Genomic DNA, 17396 nt, shown 5'->3' on the forward strand with positions numbered 1-17396 from the left:
GGTTCGAATAATTTCTTATTAACCAAAGACCACTTACATAGTTGACATACAATACACACACAGTGTCCATAGCACAATTTTGCATTTGCCATTTGCCACTGCTCTGATTCCTGACATCACCTTCAATGAACATGTTTCCTGCGTTCTATAATCTTCGATCGATATTTAACGTCTGCTTCCTTGTTAACCTCTTTGATAACGAGTATAAATATAGTTTATTAGATATTTATATATATCTCGTTGAAACTGAGATTCATAGTTTTTAACCTTTCCAATATTCTAATATTGGATCATCCAACAAATTCGTGCCGATTTATAAATATATATTTTTTTAATATCTATTAATTAAATTTTATATAAAATACATGGATGGGAGTTGAAAAGTTTTGAGCCTTAAGAAAAAAACTTTCATTCTTTTAAATAAATGTTAACTCAACTAAAAAAGAAACAATTGTTTATAAACTCAAAACTTTTCAATTCACTCATGTATATTAGGAATATATTCTACCTTACAATTATTAATATTATAAAGTAAATTTATAAATATACATTTTTCTAAATATTCATCCATAAAAGTTTTTTCAAAAATAAGCCAAAAATTGTCTGCAAAATATATTTTTAACATAGTTTATATCACAATTGTTTGTATTATAAAATAAATCATAAAATTAATTTTTATTTTTATTTGTTATTAGTCTATTGTCGTTAATATCTATACATATGTAATATATATGTATGTAATCGATTGATTGAATATTTGGATGAATATTCGAAATAGCGTTTCAATAACTCCGAGTGAAAACAAATAAAAAATGTAAATAACTCGTAGAGACGCGGATAAAATCGCTTTGACGAAGTATCAGACACGGTGTGACATTCTCAGCATTTCCCTTTCAGTATTCCTCTCTTTTTTTCCCCACCCGTTTTTTCACGTTCCATCTTTCCCTTGAACTATTTTCTTTTCACGGAACTTGAAACTCAACGACCGTATAGCGCAGATCTATTACCACCGTTGCACTTGCACATATATACATACACACACACATATATACACGAATTATATCGTAACGGTCTCACTTGTATCTGTGCTAATTACATTAAACGAGAGAAACGGGTTAACTCTATCGGCGTGATTTTTTCTTTCTTTTAAAACGAAAACGAAAACAAAACTACGAAAATAAAAAAAGAAAGAAAATAAAAATTAAATACCAACATAATTGTTTCTAAAAAAAATAAAAGAGAATTTATTTCCCGAATAAATAACTTTACACTTATCTTGTTTTTTTATCATTTGCAGAGAAAAAAAATATAGCAAGATAACTCGAAGAATGTGCAAGCATAATTTACGGAACCATATGAATTATCCACGTCGTAAATAACTAGGTACGTATTGACTCTTATATTTATTAAGATTGATAACAGAATATTTACCTGTTTATATACAGAGTATCTTGTAACTAATGATAAAAGCTAGCAGGGTTCGATTCTATATGAAAAACTATTATAATTATAAGTCGAAAATGTAGAATGAAATTTGTTCATATAAAGGTTTTCTTTTCGAGAAACATAAGTTTGAAAATTTGTCGAATACGAGTGCACTTGATTCCATTTCATTTAGACAGATTTCACTATCTTTCTCTTGGATATTTCGAAAAACATTTTTGTGCTTCTTAATATGTTTACGAACATTGTCAGTGTGATAAAATCTTTTATATCGGTTCTATTCTTATGCTTATCGAACAAGGTTTTATGTTACCAAGATTACAAGCTCAGTACACAAGTACTCGATAAATTTTCAAATTTAGTTTTCTCGAAAACAAACTATTTTGGTTCACGAAACCCTTATAAGTGTAAAAATATTTGACGCAACATTGACACAACCCTAACACGGCAGATGATATTAAAAACAATGTAATATATTTACATTTCATGGAACCTTTGGGAAGGTTGCGTGGAATATAGTTAGAAGACCGCTGCTTTATATGAACAAATTAATATTTTCAACTTAAATTTTCATGTAAAATTAATTCCTGTTTTCTTGTATCACCAGTTACAAGATAGCCAATATATAATAGAAATACGACATAGATTTTTCATCAGTTCAATCCTATAGTTTTAAATGTTTCAAATTGATTTTATTCAAACGCAAAACGCAACTTCTGTTTCCATGTTTTGTTTCAATTTCGCGAAAACGAGTATGTATGAATAATACCTAGTTGCATAAATGTCTACTCTGTTTGGGGAAATTTATCTCAATTTATGCGTACCAGCTCGTAATCTGTATGAGATATAGATTAGGTCCGTGTTAATTTGTGGTATATGGTAGATATACGTGTAATGTATGCATATATACATATATTTATTTATGAATACCTGATATTTCTAACTACTGGTCAAAAGTTTGTAATCATTACGTAAATTCAGATAAACAGAATATTTAGAAGAAAAAATGAATACTTTTAGAGTAATCAACAAAACTTTGTCAACAAAAACTTATGAACAGTACGTTTTACATTTTATATTATTTTTTTTCTTATCAAGGAACATGTATTTTTTTCGAATTACCATTTCATCAAAAAAAAATGCCTTTACTTTTAACGACAACCACACATATGCCGAGCATTCATTTCTAAATTAATATTTAGAAGTTAGCAAAGATGTCCCAATAGAAAAACTTTCAAGTATTTCCTTAAGCCAGATGCAAGAACTATACAAGAGAATTATCAGTGTAAGAAAATACCGAAATCTCTTCAAACGTAATTAAATTTGTTAATATTTGATATAATGACGATAGATCATTTGAAAATTTATAAATATATTAGATGTTTACGGAAATCAGGAAGCAACTACAAAATTTTGGTCTGTAGTGTGTACGTTCAACCCAGAATTAACGTTCAAACTAAACGTTCATTAATCATTTTCGAAACTCGACTTGAAATAAGCTATGAGCAGCAATCAAACAATTCCTCGGTGTGACAGGTCGGACATCTCACCAGATGGATGAGGACGACAACGCCAAAGGAACGTTAGAACAACGATAGGACGTTACCGCTTGCGGCTGCAGCTGCGGCGTCGATCGCTGCATCTGCAGCTGCGGCGGCAGCGGTAGTGGTGGTGGTGTAGTAATTAGGCGGCATAATGATGCAAAACACCGGCGACTATTACCAAAGGGCACCGAGATGTTGTCCCGGACGAAACGGCGGGAACACCGATTCCCTGAGAATTAACAGTTCGGTACGAGGTGCTGAATTGCTTTGTTGTTGCTGTAGTTGCAGCACGTCCACTTCAACGAACACACCAGGATTACTAGCCAGCCTTGGTGTTTGTGTTCTTGTACTTGGTTACACCCTCCTTGGTGCGTTCGCTTTTATGGCACTAGAGGGTGGACTTAAATCGGTGAGAATTCAAAATCACGAAAGATTTCGAACTAATAAGTATATAAAAAAAAATTCTATTTTGATAAGAATCAATATTATTGTGTACTCAATAGGAGTCTTTGATAAATGTGTCATCGAAAATTGTAAAAAGTGAGGAAGGATCGTACAGTCTTTCAACGTTTGAGGACGAAAATGCTGCTACTGAGTTAAGGGCAAAGACTGTCGAAAGGCTTTGGAGTATCACTGAAGATTTGAATATTCTTTATAAGGAGAATTGGACTCGACTAGCAGCAAAAGAAATTCAAGAATTTCAAGATAATCTTTCGCGTAGATTGGGGCGTACGTCAACACCCTTTGAACCAACTCATCAATCGCGAAATAACGAAGTGGATAAACGACGATGGACATTCAGTGGCAGTCTGCTTTATTCTCTAACACTCATTACTACCATAGGTAAATAATGTGCTTTATTAAAGTAGTATAAAGTATCAGTATAGCGTAAGAAATTGAGGAGTATATAATTAACTGTTTTGGTTCGTAGGATATGGTAATGTAACTCCGCGTACAGTTTGGGGTCGCCTAATTACCATAATCTACGCTTTAGCTGGTATACCTCTTATGTTGGTTTATCTAAGCACCGTGGGCGACGTTCTTGCTAGAAGTTTCCGACGTTTGTACGGTCGCATGTGCATTCCTCGAAATTGCATTAAAAAACAACAACCGCCACCGCCTCCGCCGCCAGTAGGTGGTATCATGAGCAAGTCATACCGTTATGATAATCATATAGAAACAAAGGCAGGAAATTATTATTCAACTAGTCGCGATAGTTCCTGCGACGATCTTGGAACACGAGGTACGAACAGTGCCATATTACTCGATTGTGGTAGCGAAGGCCTCTTGCATGCTACCACTAGTTCGACGACTGCTCTTCAGGTAAAATTCAGATCAAATTAACGAGGATCGTATTCTTTTTGAGATTGATATACATGATAAATATTGATGTTATCTAGGATACAATGGCAGGCAATGGTAAACGCCATTTGCAACCGTGTTCGTTATCACCTTCCTCGAGTTCATCGCCAGCGTATATGATGGAAACGTATTCTGTTAGAATACCCATTAGTTTGTGCCTGGTAATAATGCTGTTATATATATGCGGTGGTGCAGTGATGTTCAATCGCCTGGAGGGTTGGAGTCTTCTAGAAGGTGGATATTTCTGCTTCACGAGTCTCGGCACGATCGGATTTGGAGATCTGATGCCGACCGGACGCAATGCCCCATCCACTACCCTGGAAGAACTCAGCCTGTGTGCCTGCTCGTTGTATATACTCGCTGGAATGGGCCTGATAGCCATGTGCTTCAACCTCGTCCAGGAGGAGGTGGTACGCGTGGTCAGGGTCTTCGGTAGAACCTGTGGCATGTCATCGGGTGTGGTGGTCGGCCCTATTGGTGGTACAGGTATCCCTGACGAAGGCAGATTCAATGGGGAACGAGTAGAGAGACCTTTTGAAATGAATTTTCGTCTATAAAGCTCGGCTTCCATGAGAGATCAAAATTAGTTTTCAATAACGAAAACGAAATAAAATCGTTTGAGGTTAAACATTAAAATAATGTTACATTTTATATCAATTGAAATGGTGACATTCATTGAACAAATCAAATTGATTAAGCCCTTAAATTGAAATGATAATTAAAAGCATCGTACGTCTTTTAAAAAGTCTATAACAAAATATTAGATATCCATTAATGTGTTCAAGATATCGGTAAAAGGTATTTGTCGTAATTTGTATTTGTCAATAAACGGTAAATTGATTAAAAGAGCCCTGATCATTAAAAACATCGATGAAAATATTTCAAATGTTTCGTAAATGGAAATATCTTCAGGATATCCTGTGCTGTCTACTGGGCTAGTAAAAATTTTAATAAATACAGCTGTTGTGTGTTACCCCACTATCATCTACTCAACATATATATTGCTCAATTGATTTTCCATTGTTTTTGTTCGTAATAGGGACCGCACCTGGAATCAAAGCCGAACTCGACGATGGAGGAGGTACCAGTGATTCAAGATTGTCAGAACAAGAAGAAGAAGCGATCGCCATGTCCACGGTGCCGTCATCTTGACAACACCAGGCCAGGATCCCTAGTGACGGGAAACTCCTGGCCCACCCGTCGAGTACTGCCATGAAATTGTCACCCGGTCATCATTCTTTACCACGTAAAAAGTCATCCGCCGACAAAAATCTCTCAGCATCTCAGATATTTCAACGTGGTCATCCAACGAGACGTAGCTGTTTATCGCCACAATATCATCATCAACATCATCATCAACATCGCCAACAAGAAAGTTCTCTACATTTTGAATATTTTGTACCAAGGAGTGTTAGCGAATTTAATTTAGCTGCTACTGTGGTTACCGACATCGCAGTAGCACCTTTACCTCCAACATCAGCACTACGACCTTCTTCAGTAATCACGCCACCAGCTTCTGGCCTTACAACCAACACATCAGCAACTAATCAAGGACGTCTATTGGATGCTTCCAATACTACAACAAGAAGTCGAGAAAAAATGGTTACGTTTGAAGACGAAGGTGTTAATTCTGCTGGATCAGCATCTAATAGAAAAAATTTATCCAGCATTGATAATACTTTCATGTGATGAATGAAAAGAATGTGGAAAAGGATAAAGAAACGTGAAACTATTAATGTGAAGAATATTGACTTTAAGTGAGATTACAAATTCGTTATATCTAAAAAAGAAAAAAGAAAATAAATAAAATAAATGGTTTGAGATATCTATTTGGGTTAGAAAATATAAACAAAGGTAGTTGACAATTGAAAAGAAAATAAATACGAAGCAAGAAATAACGAAACGATTCTAAAAAGACAAACGTTCTTTTCTAACTAACATATGCCATTATCCAAAAACAGATTGATTATAAATAGAAATTACACCAAACAAAATTTACGAAGTACTTTATTTACCAAATTTTCAGTTATCATACAATAATCATGTACTCAGGGTATTGATAATGTAAAAAAAAATCTTTCGTACACGCTCTAATGACTGAATACAGTTTTCTAATCTAACCAATGGAAATATGAAAGTAAGAAAATACTTTTCACTCTTGCTAATTTCCTGATATCAAATATCTAATCACATAGTACAAGAATAAAAGGCTAATATCAGAATATAAAAGAATTACATCTATTGATACTCTGGTTGATAAAAAAAAAAAGATGCCTTCTAATACGAATCGTTCGAAAACATTAATTCAAAACCAACATAATGATAAAATATATAAATCAGAAATATTATCTATGTCTATTATTTAATGCGCATGGAAATCAAGGTATTTAAAAATTATGAAAAAGTGGATAATAATGTCACCGAAAAACTAAAGTGCACAAATATTCTGATATTTATCATTTAAATAAAAAAATTAATTATGAACAGTTTAATTATTATATTGAAAGTAATGCACCAATAGATTTTTTTTATTAAAGTTCTTTTTCAACTGTGTTCATTTATAATTGACTAATTAAATCTCTTTGACATATGAATACAATATTGACTGAAAAAATAAAACGTGTGTTTATAGCATATCAAGAATTATTGTCGTTGCGTTTCTCAAACGATTGTTTTCGTTTAATGAAAAAATATATTTATATATGTTAAAGAAAATATTTAAAAAGAAAAAAATATTTAAAAATCGATAAAACTTGCTTGCACAAATAATCCTGTATAATTAAATGTAAATATTTAAATACATATGCTGTATAACGACAACTTCGATATATTCATGTACAGATCAAACAAAAAAAATTATAAAAAACCATAAAATTATTGGAGTACTACTTTCCAAATAAATTATTGTAAGACGGTGGTATTTCTCCTCTTAGCTTTTTAATTAATTGTGCGATAATGCACTTGCTATTTGTATAAGTATGATTAATTATTAAAGTAAATATTTAATAAGAATTTATTAAATGTGACAGTGAAATTTGAAAATTGCAAAATGAATTTTAAAAAGTGCATTTAAATACATCACTTGTGGTGTTTAAATATCGAAAACGAGATTGGATATGTTTTTCTCTTGCGTTCGATGTAAAGAAAAATATACGTTCCTTATTCAAAATATATATAAAAATATATATTTTTCATAATCATTTCAAGCTCCTTTACAATTTCTTTGCAATTTACTTTGTCAACGTATACACGCGTGTGTTTTTATTTTTAATTAATTTTATAGAATTAATTTGTGCACCGTGTTCAAAATTATAAAATAGATATTTTTACAAAATTTTTATTTTTTAATATCATAAAAAACTTACTAATTATATCATTGAACAGAGAGTACAATTTCTTTAATATCTTCGTTTCAACAATCCAAATGATTTTTTTTATTATTTCTTTTATAAACCAAATTCGAATTGATCTTTGGGGTTGATGGGATTTTTGTAGAATGTTTAAATATTAAATTTGTTATTATCTCTGGAAATATATACAAAATATAAAAGTTAATAATTTAATTCTAAAACGATGATATAACAATAATGACAAAATAATGTTATAAATATTCAATAATGTGGCAAATGTTTCTTGTATTCATTGATGCATATTATTTGTAAAAGATTTTCAAAAGTAGTGATTTTAATTATACAAAGAAAGAAATATAAATAATAATAAATGATAAAAATAATATATCAAACCTTTTAATCTATTTATCAGATTAGTTTGGGTGCCATAACCAAATTCTTTGTTATCTAATTTGTCTTGTACGGTTTCATAAACTACACATCCAACATCAGCAACATGATTAAATATAAATTGTAAGGTGCAAACCACAATGATCACGAGTATCGGTAAACACATGGTAGTTTCAACATCATCCAAAAATGCATTTATGTATTCAGGTAAAAAATTTTTACACATTCTTAATTTTTCCTTATCACTTAATTGTCAATTTGTTCTTCTTAGTCAGATTTGAATAATTACCGAGAAAATTTCAATCTTTTATAATTATCTATCTAAAAATGAAATACATTGTACACGAGCACCTTCATAAACTTTAATTTGAAAATAGATAACCGATATTCATTGTAAATTTGATTGATAATATAATGATTGAATTAGTTGAATTAATTATATTTAAATGATGTGTTGTCAAGTGAAGCAAATTAATAATATTGTGATTGGTCGAACTATTCTAGTTATTAAATAAATTTCTGACATTTTTTAAACCAACCAATCAGCGATCGTGTTTTATAAAGTGTAAGAATTACAAATTTCAAATTAGATATAACACTTTCGAAATATAAAGTCTCAAATTTAATTAAATTATAAATGATAAACAGTCTTACAATTAATGTCGCCTATGATTATATAAACAAAACAAAAATCATAAGACATTTATTTCAAACTATCTATAAACAAACTTGAATGTGTTTGGAATTCCAATGGCGTTAACATGGTTACCCAAAATTATTTAGAATCACGAAAATGTTCCCTAACAGATTCGTTTAATAAAAGATATATAAGACAAAGTTGCATTTAAAAAATCGTCATGATTGATACAGACGATGAGATAGAAGCATTAGAAAATTTCCGAGATGATCAAGAAAATAATAATCAAAAAATATTTAATGAAAGTGGACCAAAATATTATGATTTAAAAACACATATTTCAAAACCTTTTCGTGTTCCAAATGGTACTGTACCTATAAATATTTTAGAATTTGAGTATCCTTTAAAAAAAATCCAAACTGTATTTCAAAGTAAATTACAAAAATTTATTTGAAATTTGTAATTAAAATTAGTACATTTTCTTAACAGTAAACAATAGTCATTCTTTTTCATACGATTGTCAGAAATATTTTAATTTTTGTGTAGCTGATCCAAATACAATTATTTTTGCTTCCGGTAATATAATTCATTTTTTAAATGTAACTACAAGAACAATATGGTTTCAACGAGGTGCCACGGGAGGTGGAATTGGACATATAACTGTGCATATCGCTTTTAATCCAAATCTTTTCTGAAAATTAATAAATTTAATCTAACTTTTTTTGCATAGAAAAATCCAATGTTTGATCATATTGCTATCGCTGAAAATGGAATTGATCCATTGATAACTATTTATCATTGGCCAAGTATGGAAATTGTAATGTGCCTTCATGGTGGTACAAAAGAACAATATTTTCATTTACATTATAGGTAACAATGATTATAAAAGTATATATTTATCATGTATCTGTTTATATCTAATAATCTGGTTAAGAGATTCAAGTATATAAAAAATTTTAACGCATTATTATTACACTTTAGTATGGATGGTTTATTACTAGCTTCTCAAGGAGGAAAACCAGATTATTTTATAACAATTTGGAACTGGCAAGAATCTAAGATTTTATTACAATCTAAATCGCACTCTCAGAATGTTTATAATGTATTTTTTTCTACATATATACCCGGGAATTTAATTTCATGTGGTTTGGGACATATTAAATTTTGGAAAATGGCAAAAACTTTTACTGGTCTTAAACTTGAAGGTCAACTCGGAAAGTTTGGAAGAACTGAAGTTTCAGATATTATCGGTGCTTATCAAATGCCTGATAAAAAGGTATATTATAACAAATATCTTATTCTTGTTTATACTATTTCAATATTGTCATTTTATTTTTCAAGTTATAGGTAGTATCAGGTTGCGAATGGGGTAATATTTTGCTATGGGATGAAAATTTGATTAAATTGGAAATTTCTAGAAAAAATAAAGAATTTTGTCATACAAAACCTATTGTACAATTAGAATATATCAATGCAGAGCTCTTCACTGTTGGTAGATAATAATTCCAGAATATAACAGTGAATTGTATTATTGGATAAAATTAAATTAAATATGTTGCTTATATTTGTAGGGATGGATGGTTTCATACGTGTTTGGTTTTATGATACTATAGATTTGGCAAATCCAACAGAAGAAGATCCATTTCTTGAAATGCAACCAATTTATGAGTTTTGCATCACTGAGGATGAAAACAAAAATTCACAAAAAAATGCAATGCTAATGGGCATACAAAGACAAGAGCCAGATAATCCTGAGAATACTTTTTGGTATGCTCAGGTAAATTAGTTTTAATTTTGCTCTGTCTTCTCTCAACAACTATACATTATTACATATATTTGGATTTATATATAAATAAACAAAAATACTTTTTATATAAAAAATACACAGGATGGCAATGGTGGTTTATGGCTAATAGATTTGAATACTTTTAAAGAACCAGAATTATCACAAAAAATATTTACTTGTCATGCAGGAGCAATAAGCGATATGGATGTTGCAGACTGGGGACCGTACGTTGCAACTATTGATATAACTGGTCATTTACATATTTATAATTACACAGAAAAGAAATTAATTCTTACTTATCATTTTCGTGATTCTGGTAAGCAAGTCATATGGATTCCAAGTAAAGTGAGTTATTTTATTATTTATTTTAATATACAGTAAATCTACAATTCTTCTATTCTGAAGTAAAAATTAATTTTACTTTTTAGGTTGATGCGACTGGATCTACACTTGTATGCGCTTTTGATACTGGTATTATACGTATGGTTATCGTTGCAGTACTAATTGCTAATGAACAGAATAATATAAAAGAAAATTTCACTAAATTAGTTCAAGTTTTGAAACCACATTCGCAATCAATTAACGTAATGTCAGTGAATCCATCGTGCAGGTATAATAAAATATTACATAAAATATTTATAATCTTCGTTAATTAAGTATAAGAAAAAGAAATAATAGTGAGAAGTATTGTTTCAGTTTATTAGTAACAGGTAGTGATGATTCTACTATATTTGTATTTAATATTTCTACTACTGTTACTTATCCTACTCTTCAGCCAATTGGTTACATAAATATGCCTTCAGCGATAACTTGTATGACATGGAGACCCAAATATGTTAGTATTGATCTTTTCTTTTCTCTGATCATGATCTCAATATTTATTTTAAATATAATTTTAAAATAATCATACTTTTTTATAGGAATCAATGTTATTGATTGGATGTATGAGAGGAGATTGGGCAGAAGTTCAATTACCACAATCACCGCAATCATATATTAAAATTAGTTATGAGCTTACACATTGTAAACCAGCTGTATTTAAATTTCATTCGGTAAAATCAGCTATAAGAAGAAATATAATTAAGAATGAGATTGAAAAGAAAAAGATGATCAAAGTAGCAAAGAAACGTGAAGAAATGGAGAAAATAAAAGAAGCAAATCCTGGCATCGAAATCGATGAAGAAGCTTTCCTTAGTAATTACATTTACTCATTAATTTAATATAAAATTCTTAAAAATTACATATTTTTAAAACTTGTTTTATTTTTACAGTGGACTCCGAAGAGGAACCACCTCTTCCAGAAATTTATATCCCAGAAATACCAAACAAAATTTTAATGATTCAATATACCAATCAAGAAACAGTTTGGTTATCAATGGCTGGTTTTGATGCAGGATATATGTATGAGTATCCAGTACCAAAAAAAGACATAATTATAGGAGCAGAACCAATAAAATCTACTGTGATCTATGATGCGGATGATACAGAAATACGAAGTTGTCTTTCATAGTAAGCTGCACAAACGCTAACAATAAATTACAGGAAAAATGAACATAAACATAAAAGTAGATACATTGCAATCATGATTTTTTTTCATTTTAGTAAACAAGATAAATATTTGTTTTTGGGTATGGAACGTGGTGAAATAAGAATTTGTAAAATTAATCCACAAGATTATAGCGATCTTTCAGATTATTGGATTTTACCTATGCATGACAATTACAATGGATACATACCAAAAATGTTACTCAGTTATGATCATAAAATGTTTCTTACATGTGGTTATGATGGAAATCTTTTTTCTTATAAAATCAATGATAATACTGCTGATGAAATAATAGAAATACCAAAACCAAACATACCTGTGCGATTGGTAAATTTTTATTTAAATTTATATCCAATATTGTATGTAAATAAATAGTTTATTTAAAAACATCAAAATATAGTTGGATGATATAAACAGTGTGGAAGATATTGAAGAACCTGATTATCCTACTCTTGAAAATGTTATTGTAAAAACTGAACATGACAGAGTCTCAGCGCTAGCAAGAAAGAAAAAAGAACAAACTCTTCAGACATTACATGAATTAACTGAAGAATATTCCAAAATAATGGATAGGTATGTAATGTACTCATTACCTACAAGTTAAATAAAAGTGAAAAAAGAAATAATCCTTTTATTTCAATGGAAAAAAAGGAATCGTAGTCTATTAAAATCACAGCAAATTCCACGCGAAGATTTGGAATTAGATCCACGAATCACTACTGATTTAAATAAGCAATTGGAAATGGAAATGGATTTGGTACACAGAAAAGAAGCATTTCAGATTGAAAAGAGTAAACTTGCTTTAAAAAAGCTAATGGATCATTTTATTGAACCTATTACTTGTGTACCTTTTGCTGTTTCTAAAATACTGTAAGAATACCCGTATATTTAAATGTTTAATCTTAATCACATTTTATAAAAGGATGATATATTACTAATTGTTACATTATAAATTTAGAAAACCGGACACAATGGTACACTCGATACGAGAACATAAATTGGATAGTAACTTTGATAATATTTACACAGAAGTTGTCAATTGCATTACAAGAAGTAAAAAACCAACAAAGTAATTTTATATGTATATAGAGTGTTCTATGATTGGTGATACAAGCAAACATGTAGAATTTCTCTTACGTGTTTGTACCATCAATTATAGGACACTTTGTATACTTTAATAAATATTTGTATAAACAAATGTATTATGTATATGCATCATCTTTTGATTATTTAAATAGATGCATTAACTAATTCTTGTTTTAATATAAAATATAATATATATTTAATTTATATGAATAGAAAAGTGAAAGAAAAATTAGCAACAGAAGAAATTGAAGAACAAGAAGAACAAAGAGTAAGAGATGCAGAAAGCTTCCTGAAAAGTCTTAATCTTTCTGGTATAGAGCATAAGCTAAGTACACAAATAATTCATATGTTAGAAAAATATAAAACACGGAAAGCAAAATTGGAAGAACGTCAAAGAGAAGTTAATATAAAATTATATTTGTGATAAGACGTATATATTATTGTAAAGTAATCAGAAACATTATTTTATTCCTAATTTTTGTTGTAGTGGAATTTAATGTCAACAAAAAAATTTGATTCTAATATAAATCATGCAGATGATATAGCAGCTATTGAATTGGCAAAAAAAACGATCGGTGTATACAATCTGAAAGATTCGCCACAATTAAATGTACAAAATCAGATAGAAAATTTAACGATGATAAAATACAAGCAATATTTAGATTGCAAAAAAAGGGTAAGTGTAATAATTATAAATATGTTATTGTGTTTTCATTTTAATAAAAATATTTCTTCTTATTAATAAATTATTTTTTAATGATAAATATGATAAAATATTAATGACACAGCTTCATCATCTACGTGATAATTTCAATACAAGATTAAAGGAAGTTCGAGGAAATAAGCAGGTTTTGTGTTCAAAAGTTGTGAAATTGAATGAAACGTTAAACAAAATTCATGCGGAAATACCCAAAAAAAATATTAAAACTTTACCCAATTTACCTATAATTGACAATGATATTGAATTTCCTGAAGAAAATTTAAAAGTATGTATGAAATGTTATAATTAGAGATTAATTTTACTAAAAATATTGATATAAAATTTTGTATAGTTTGAAAAATATATATCAATGGTGGAACAAGCAAAGGAAGCTAAACATTACAGAGAATCAATATTTTTATATGAAATTCCTGATTTAATGGATGATACAATGGATGAAGAATATGAAGTTTTATTATTAAAAAATGAAAATATTCATGCAAGTGAAGAATTTAGTTTATCAAGTATTATAGATGTACCTGAAAGGAAAATTAAAGTCAAATCACTTATTCATCCAAAGTTATCTCAAGGATTAGATTCTGCTGATCACGTCGAAACAGCATGGGAACGTGAAATGAAACAATCTCGTATGTTGCGTAAAATTTATGATCAAGATTGTATTTTACAATATATTGAAACTTCTTACAAAGAATTTGATAAACAATTGGACAGACTAGAAAAGGAAAGACTTGACATTATTGTGGAAAGTGTATACGTAGAATTACACTTGCTAACGCTTCATCAGGAATTTATCATATTGAAAGATTACGAAACGAAAGAAACTTCATTAAAAAAGAATGTCAATGAAAAATTAGAAAAACAAGCTGCTATAAAACTAAAGGTAAATATAAACAAAAAACTTCATATCCCCTAAAATTCTTTGTTTATTTTTATAAAAATTTTTATAAGGACTTATAAAACATCGCTTTAATATTTCTGATTATTTTATCAGATACATACAACTAGTAATAAAATAGAACGTAAAAAGAAAAGTATTAACAGATCACAGGAATCAATAAAAGACATTTCTTACGAATATATGACGAGTATTAAAGATAATAAGTTTCAAGACTTTTTACGTAAAATATTTAAAAAGAAATTCAAATTGCCAAAAGAGCATAACGGTAAATAAATTATTTTCTGAATACAAACAATAAACACGTTGGGATAATTTTCTATAATCAAATAATTTTCATTTTATAGACTCTGAAACATCGAGTACTACAACGACTGAAACAAGTTCAGAAGAAGATGAAGAAGGAAGCGTAGACAGTAAAGATATTGGATTTATTTATTTTGATGAGAATATATGCCCCATAGGCTGTGACAAAGCGTTATATGATATGGCATTTGTTATGAGAGAAAAACGTTATGAATATGAGAATGAAATTAAAGAGGAATACAAGGCGATAGAAAAATTACAAAAGGAAGTAGAAATGGATACCAAAAAATTAAAAATCATTGATGATTTACTTAAAACGAATGTCGAAGAATTGGAAAAATTTATGGTAGATATAAAATAATATGGAGAATAAAAAATGTATTATAAAATAAAGATCATCTATAATTATTTGATTACAGTTGGAGAAACAAAAGAAATTAAACGACATAGATGTAACGATAGTTCTTAAATTTCATCAATTGCAACATTTTATTAATTCTTATAGCGTGTCGAGCATACGAGAATCTATTATATTTGATAAAACAAAATTATCTCAATTACACGATAGAGTGGGAGAATTACAGCAAGAAACATACGACTTATACGCTAAACAAAAGTATACAAAAATTTATATGTAATATTATATATAAATAATAGAAATTAATATCATAATTTTATTTCAATGCATATTGCAGGGCCAATAAAGTTCATCTTTATAGAATGAAAATTGATTGTAAACATATGAGAAATGAAATTAAAAATTTAAAGAATGAAATAAAAGAAGAAATGAAAAAGAAATTTGGCAAAACAATATCATTAACGACTATGTATGAAACAGTATTACAAAGAATGATCTATAATATTAAAAGTGATTTAACAGAAATGATGAAATCATATGAAGAACAACTTAAATGTGTGTGTACACGTGAATAAATTGTTTAGAATTGTATAATTAATTGAAATAAGTTATTTTACATTTAATAATTATATTTTTTAGGTATTCAAGAAAAATATAATTCACAGCAAATGGTGTTACGAAAACTTATCCAAGATAATACAGAAAAATTAAGTTTTTTAACTGTTCTAGAGGAAGAACAATTAACTCTTAGAAAAGTTTTAAAACAAGTTCCTATATCCGAGGTAAATATGACTGAAACATTTTGTATACAAACGTTTAAATGATTTAAATCATTTTAGGAAGAAATGTTAAAAGTAGAATTACAGTACAAAGCAGACATAGTCAAATTCGAAAACATTATTGTTCATCAAAAAAAACAAAAAGAAATATTTCTTGCCGATATAAAAAATCTTAGTATGAAGACTGGAGTGCTACCTCCTATTTGTAATAAATCTGATAACAAAAAATCTTTGAACGAATATGAACGTGATAGTGAAATAAATGAATTTGTAACTAATGCAGGTAAAAAAATATATTTTGTTTAATATTAAATACGTGCGGATTAATCTTTTATTTTAAAATTTATAAGATATAGAATAATTGTTAACAGTGTTAAAAAATATATTTGTGTAGAAAACTCAAGTTATCGCGAAATAATCATGCCATTCTTAAACATTAAAGAAAACAATTTGGCTACATTGGTTTGTATTATTTTTCAAATATTATTTATTATATTTATAACTGTTATAATATATAATAAAATATAAATAATAGGTTCACTATCTAATCTCACGAGTCATAGAATCGTTGTTGGGAACAGAACAAGCGGAGGAATTAAAACAAGAAAAATTTGAAGAAATTCTATCAACTTTCACAAATATCAGTAATATTGAGGAAGCTCAAGATAGAATTAAATTGATTATCGAATATGTTGAAAACATTCTACCAGCTAATGAAAGAGAAACAATAGAGATCGTGCATGAAGCGATTAAAGAAAGTTTAAATGATATTATACAAAGGTTTACTATTGACATTAATAATTAAGACATTAGAAAATAGAATCAATCAAGATCAGTTTTAAATATTATATTCTATTTACAGAAAAATAACTTTCGATGTAAATGTGAAAGACAATTTATAGAAAGCGATAACATAAAATAAAATAAACATTGAAGAGTAATCTAATTGTAACGAATCGAAATCGTTATTCGAAAAATGTAAAGTTCTTTTATTTTATAATTTAATATAGACATTTGTACATAATAGAATATACTTCTTTAGTTGGTGTATATAATAAGTTAATTATTACTCCCTTAATATTACCTACTAATCTATGAACTAATTACAAGGTAATATAATTTAACTTAATCATCGCGAGTATATTTTGCATTATAAATATATACAAACTACTAGTTTTATTGTAACGTATCAT

The 17396-nt window shown here is 28.8% G+C and overlaps 4 protein-coding genes across 10 annotated transcripts; 3 read left to right on the plus strand and 1 right to left on the minus strand.

Moving 5' to 3' along the window:
* The first annotated feature begins 1297 nt into the window (after positions 1 to 1297).
* On the plus strand, positions 1298 to 5620 carry LOC122522236 (potassium channel subfamily K member 18-like). Of its 2 annotated transcripts, none has more exons than XM_043643111.1 (6): positions 1298 to 1383; positions 2980 to 3396; positions 3491 to 3830; positions 3919 to 4310; positions 4388 to 4835; positions 5389 to 5620. In XM_043643111.1, exons 2-6 carry the CDS (start codon positions 3139 to 3141, stop codon positions 5499 to 5501), a joined length of 1551 nt encoding a protein of 516 aa, XP_043499046.1. In that variant the 5' UTR covers positions 1298 to 1383; positions 2980 to 3138; the 3' UTR covers positions 5502 to 5620. The 2 variants fall into 2 exon arrangements, with proteins under 2 accessions (XP_043499046.1, XP_043499058.1); XM_043643123.1 differs by having other exon boundaries at positions 4388 to 4759.
* On the plus strand, positions 5562 to 7518 carry LOC122522251. Its single transcript, XM_043643149.1, has one exon. It carries the CDS (start codon positions 5562 to 5564, stop codon positions 6036 to 6038), a length of 477 nt encoding a protein of 158 aa, XP_043499084.1. The 3' UTR covers positions 6039 to 7518.
* A 154-nt stretch (positions 7519 to 7672) lies between these two features.
* LOC122522255 lies at positions 7673 to 8436 on the minus strand. Its single transcript, XM_043643162.1, has 2 exons — positions 8093 to 8436; positions 7673 to 7874 (listed from the first exon to the last, which is right to left on the minus strand). Exons 1-2 carry the CDS (start codon positions 8313 to 8315, stop codon positions 7762 to 7764), a joined length of 336 nt encoding a protein of 111 aa, XP_043499097.1. The 5' UTR covers positions 8316 to 8436; the 3' UTR covers positions 7673 to 7761.
* LOC122522211 (cilia- and flagella-associated protein 44) lies at positions 8190 to 17253 on the plus strand. Of its 6 annotated transcripts, XM_043643061.1 has the most exons (28): positions 8433 to 9122; positions 9226 to 9388; positions 9457 to 9596; positions 9708 to 10002; positions 10074 to 10218; positions 10298 to 10503; positions 10615 to 10857; positions 10941 to 11122; positions 11209 to 11347; positions 11433 to 11706; positions 11784 to 12021; positions 12115 to 12385; positions 12459 to 12631; positions 12710 to 12928; positions 13017 to 13127; positions 13358 to 13544; positions 13632 to 13820; positions 13933 to 14130; positions 14197 to 14745; positions 14857 to 15028; positions 15108 to 15412; positions 15486 to 15682; positions 15762 to 15979; positions 16064 to 16206; positions 16264 to 16486; positions 16598 to 16665; positions 16739 to 16983; positions 17066 to 17253. In XM_043643061.1, exons 1-28 carry the CDS (start codon positions 8947 to 8949, stop codon positions 17103 to 17105), a joined length of 5709 nt encoding a protein of 1902 aa, XP_043498996.1. In that variant the 5' UTR covers positions 8433 to 8946; the 3' UTR covers positions 17106 to 17253. The 6 variants fall into 6 exon arrangements, 5 of the variants coding, with proteins under 5 accessions (XP_043499004.1, XP_043498996.1, XP_043499017.1 ...); XM_043643069.1 differs by lacking the exons at positions 8433 to 9122; positions 9226 to 9388 and adding an exon at positions 8190 to 8296; XR_006305015.1 differs by lacking the exons at positions 16598 to 16665; positions 16739 to 16983; positions 17066 to 17253 and having other exon boundaries at positions 15762 to 15981; positions 16264 to 16352.
* The last annotated feature ends 143 nt before the right edge of the window (positions 17254 to 17396 follow it).

Source organism: Polistes fuscatus, unplaced genomic scaffold (assembly GCF_010416935.1).
Source record: "Polistes fuscatus isolate 324 unplaced genomic scaffold, CU_Pfus_HIC Scaffold1, whole genome shotgun sequence".
In the NCBI taxonomy this organism is placed as follows: Eukaryota; Metazoa; Arthropoda; class Insecta; order Hymenoptera; family Vespidae; genus Polistes; species Polistes fuscatus.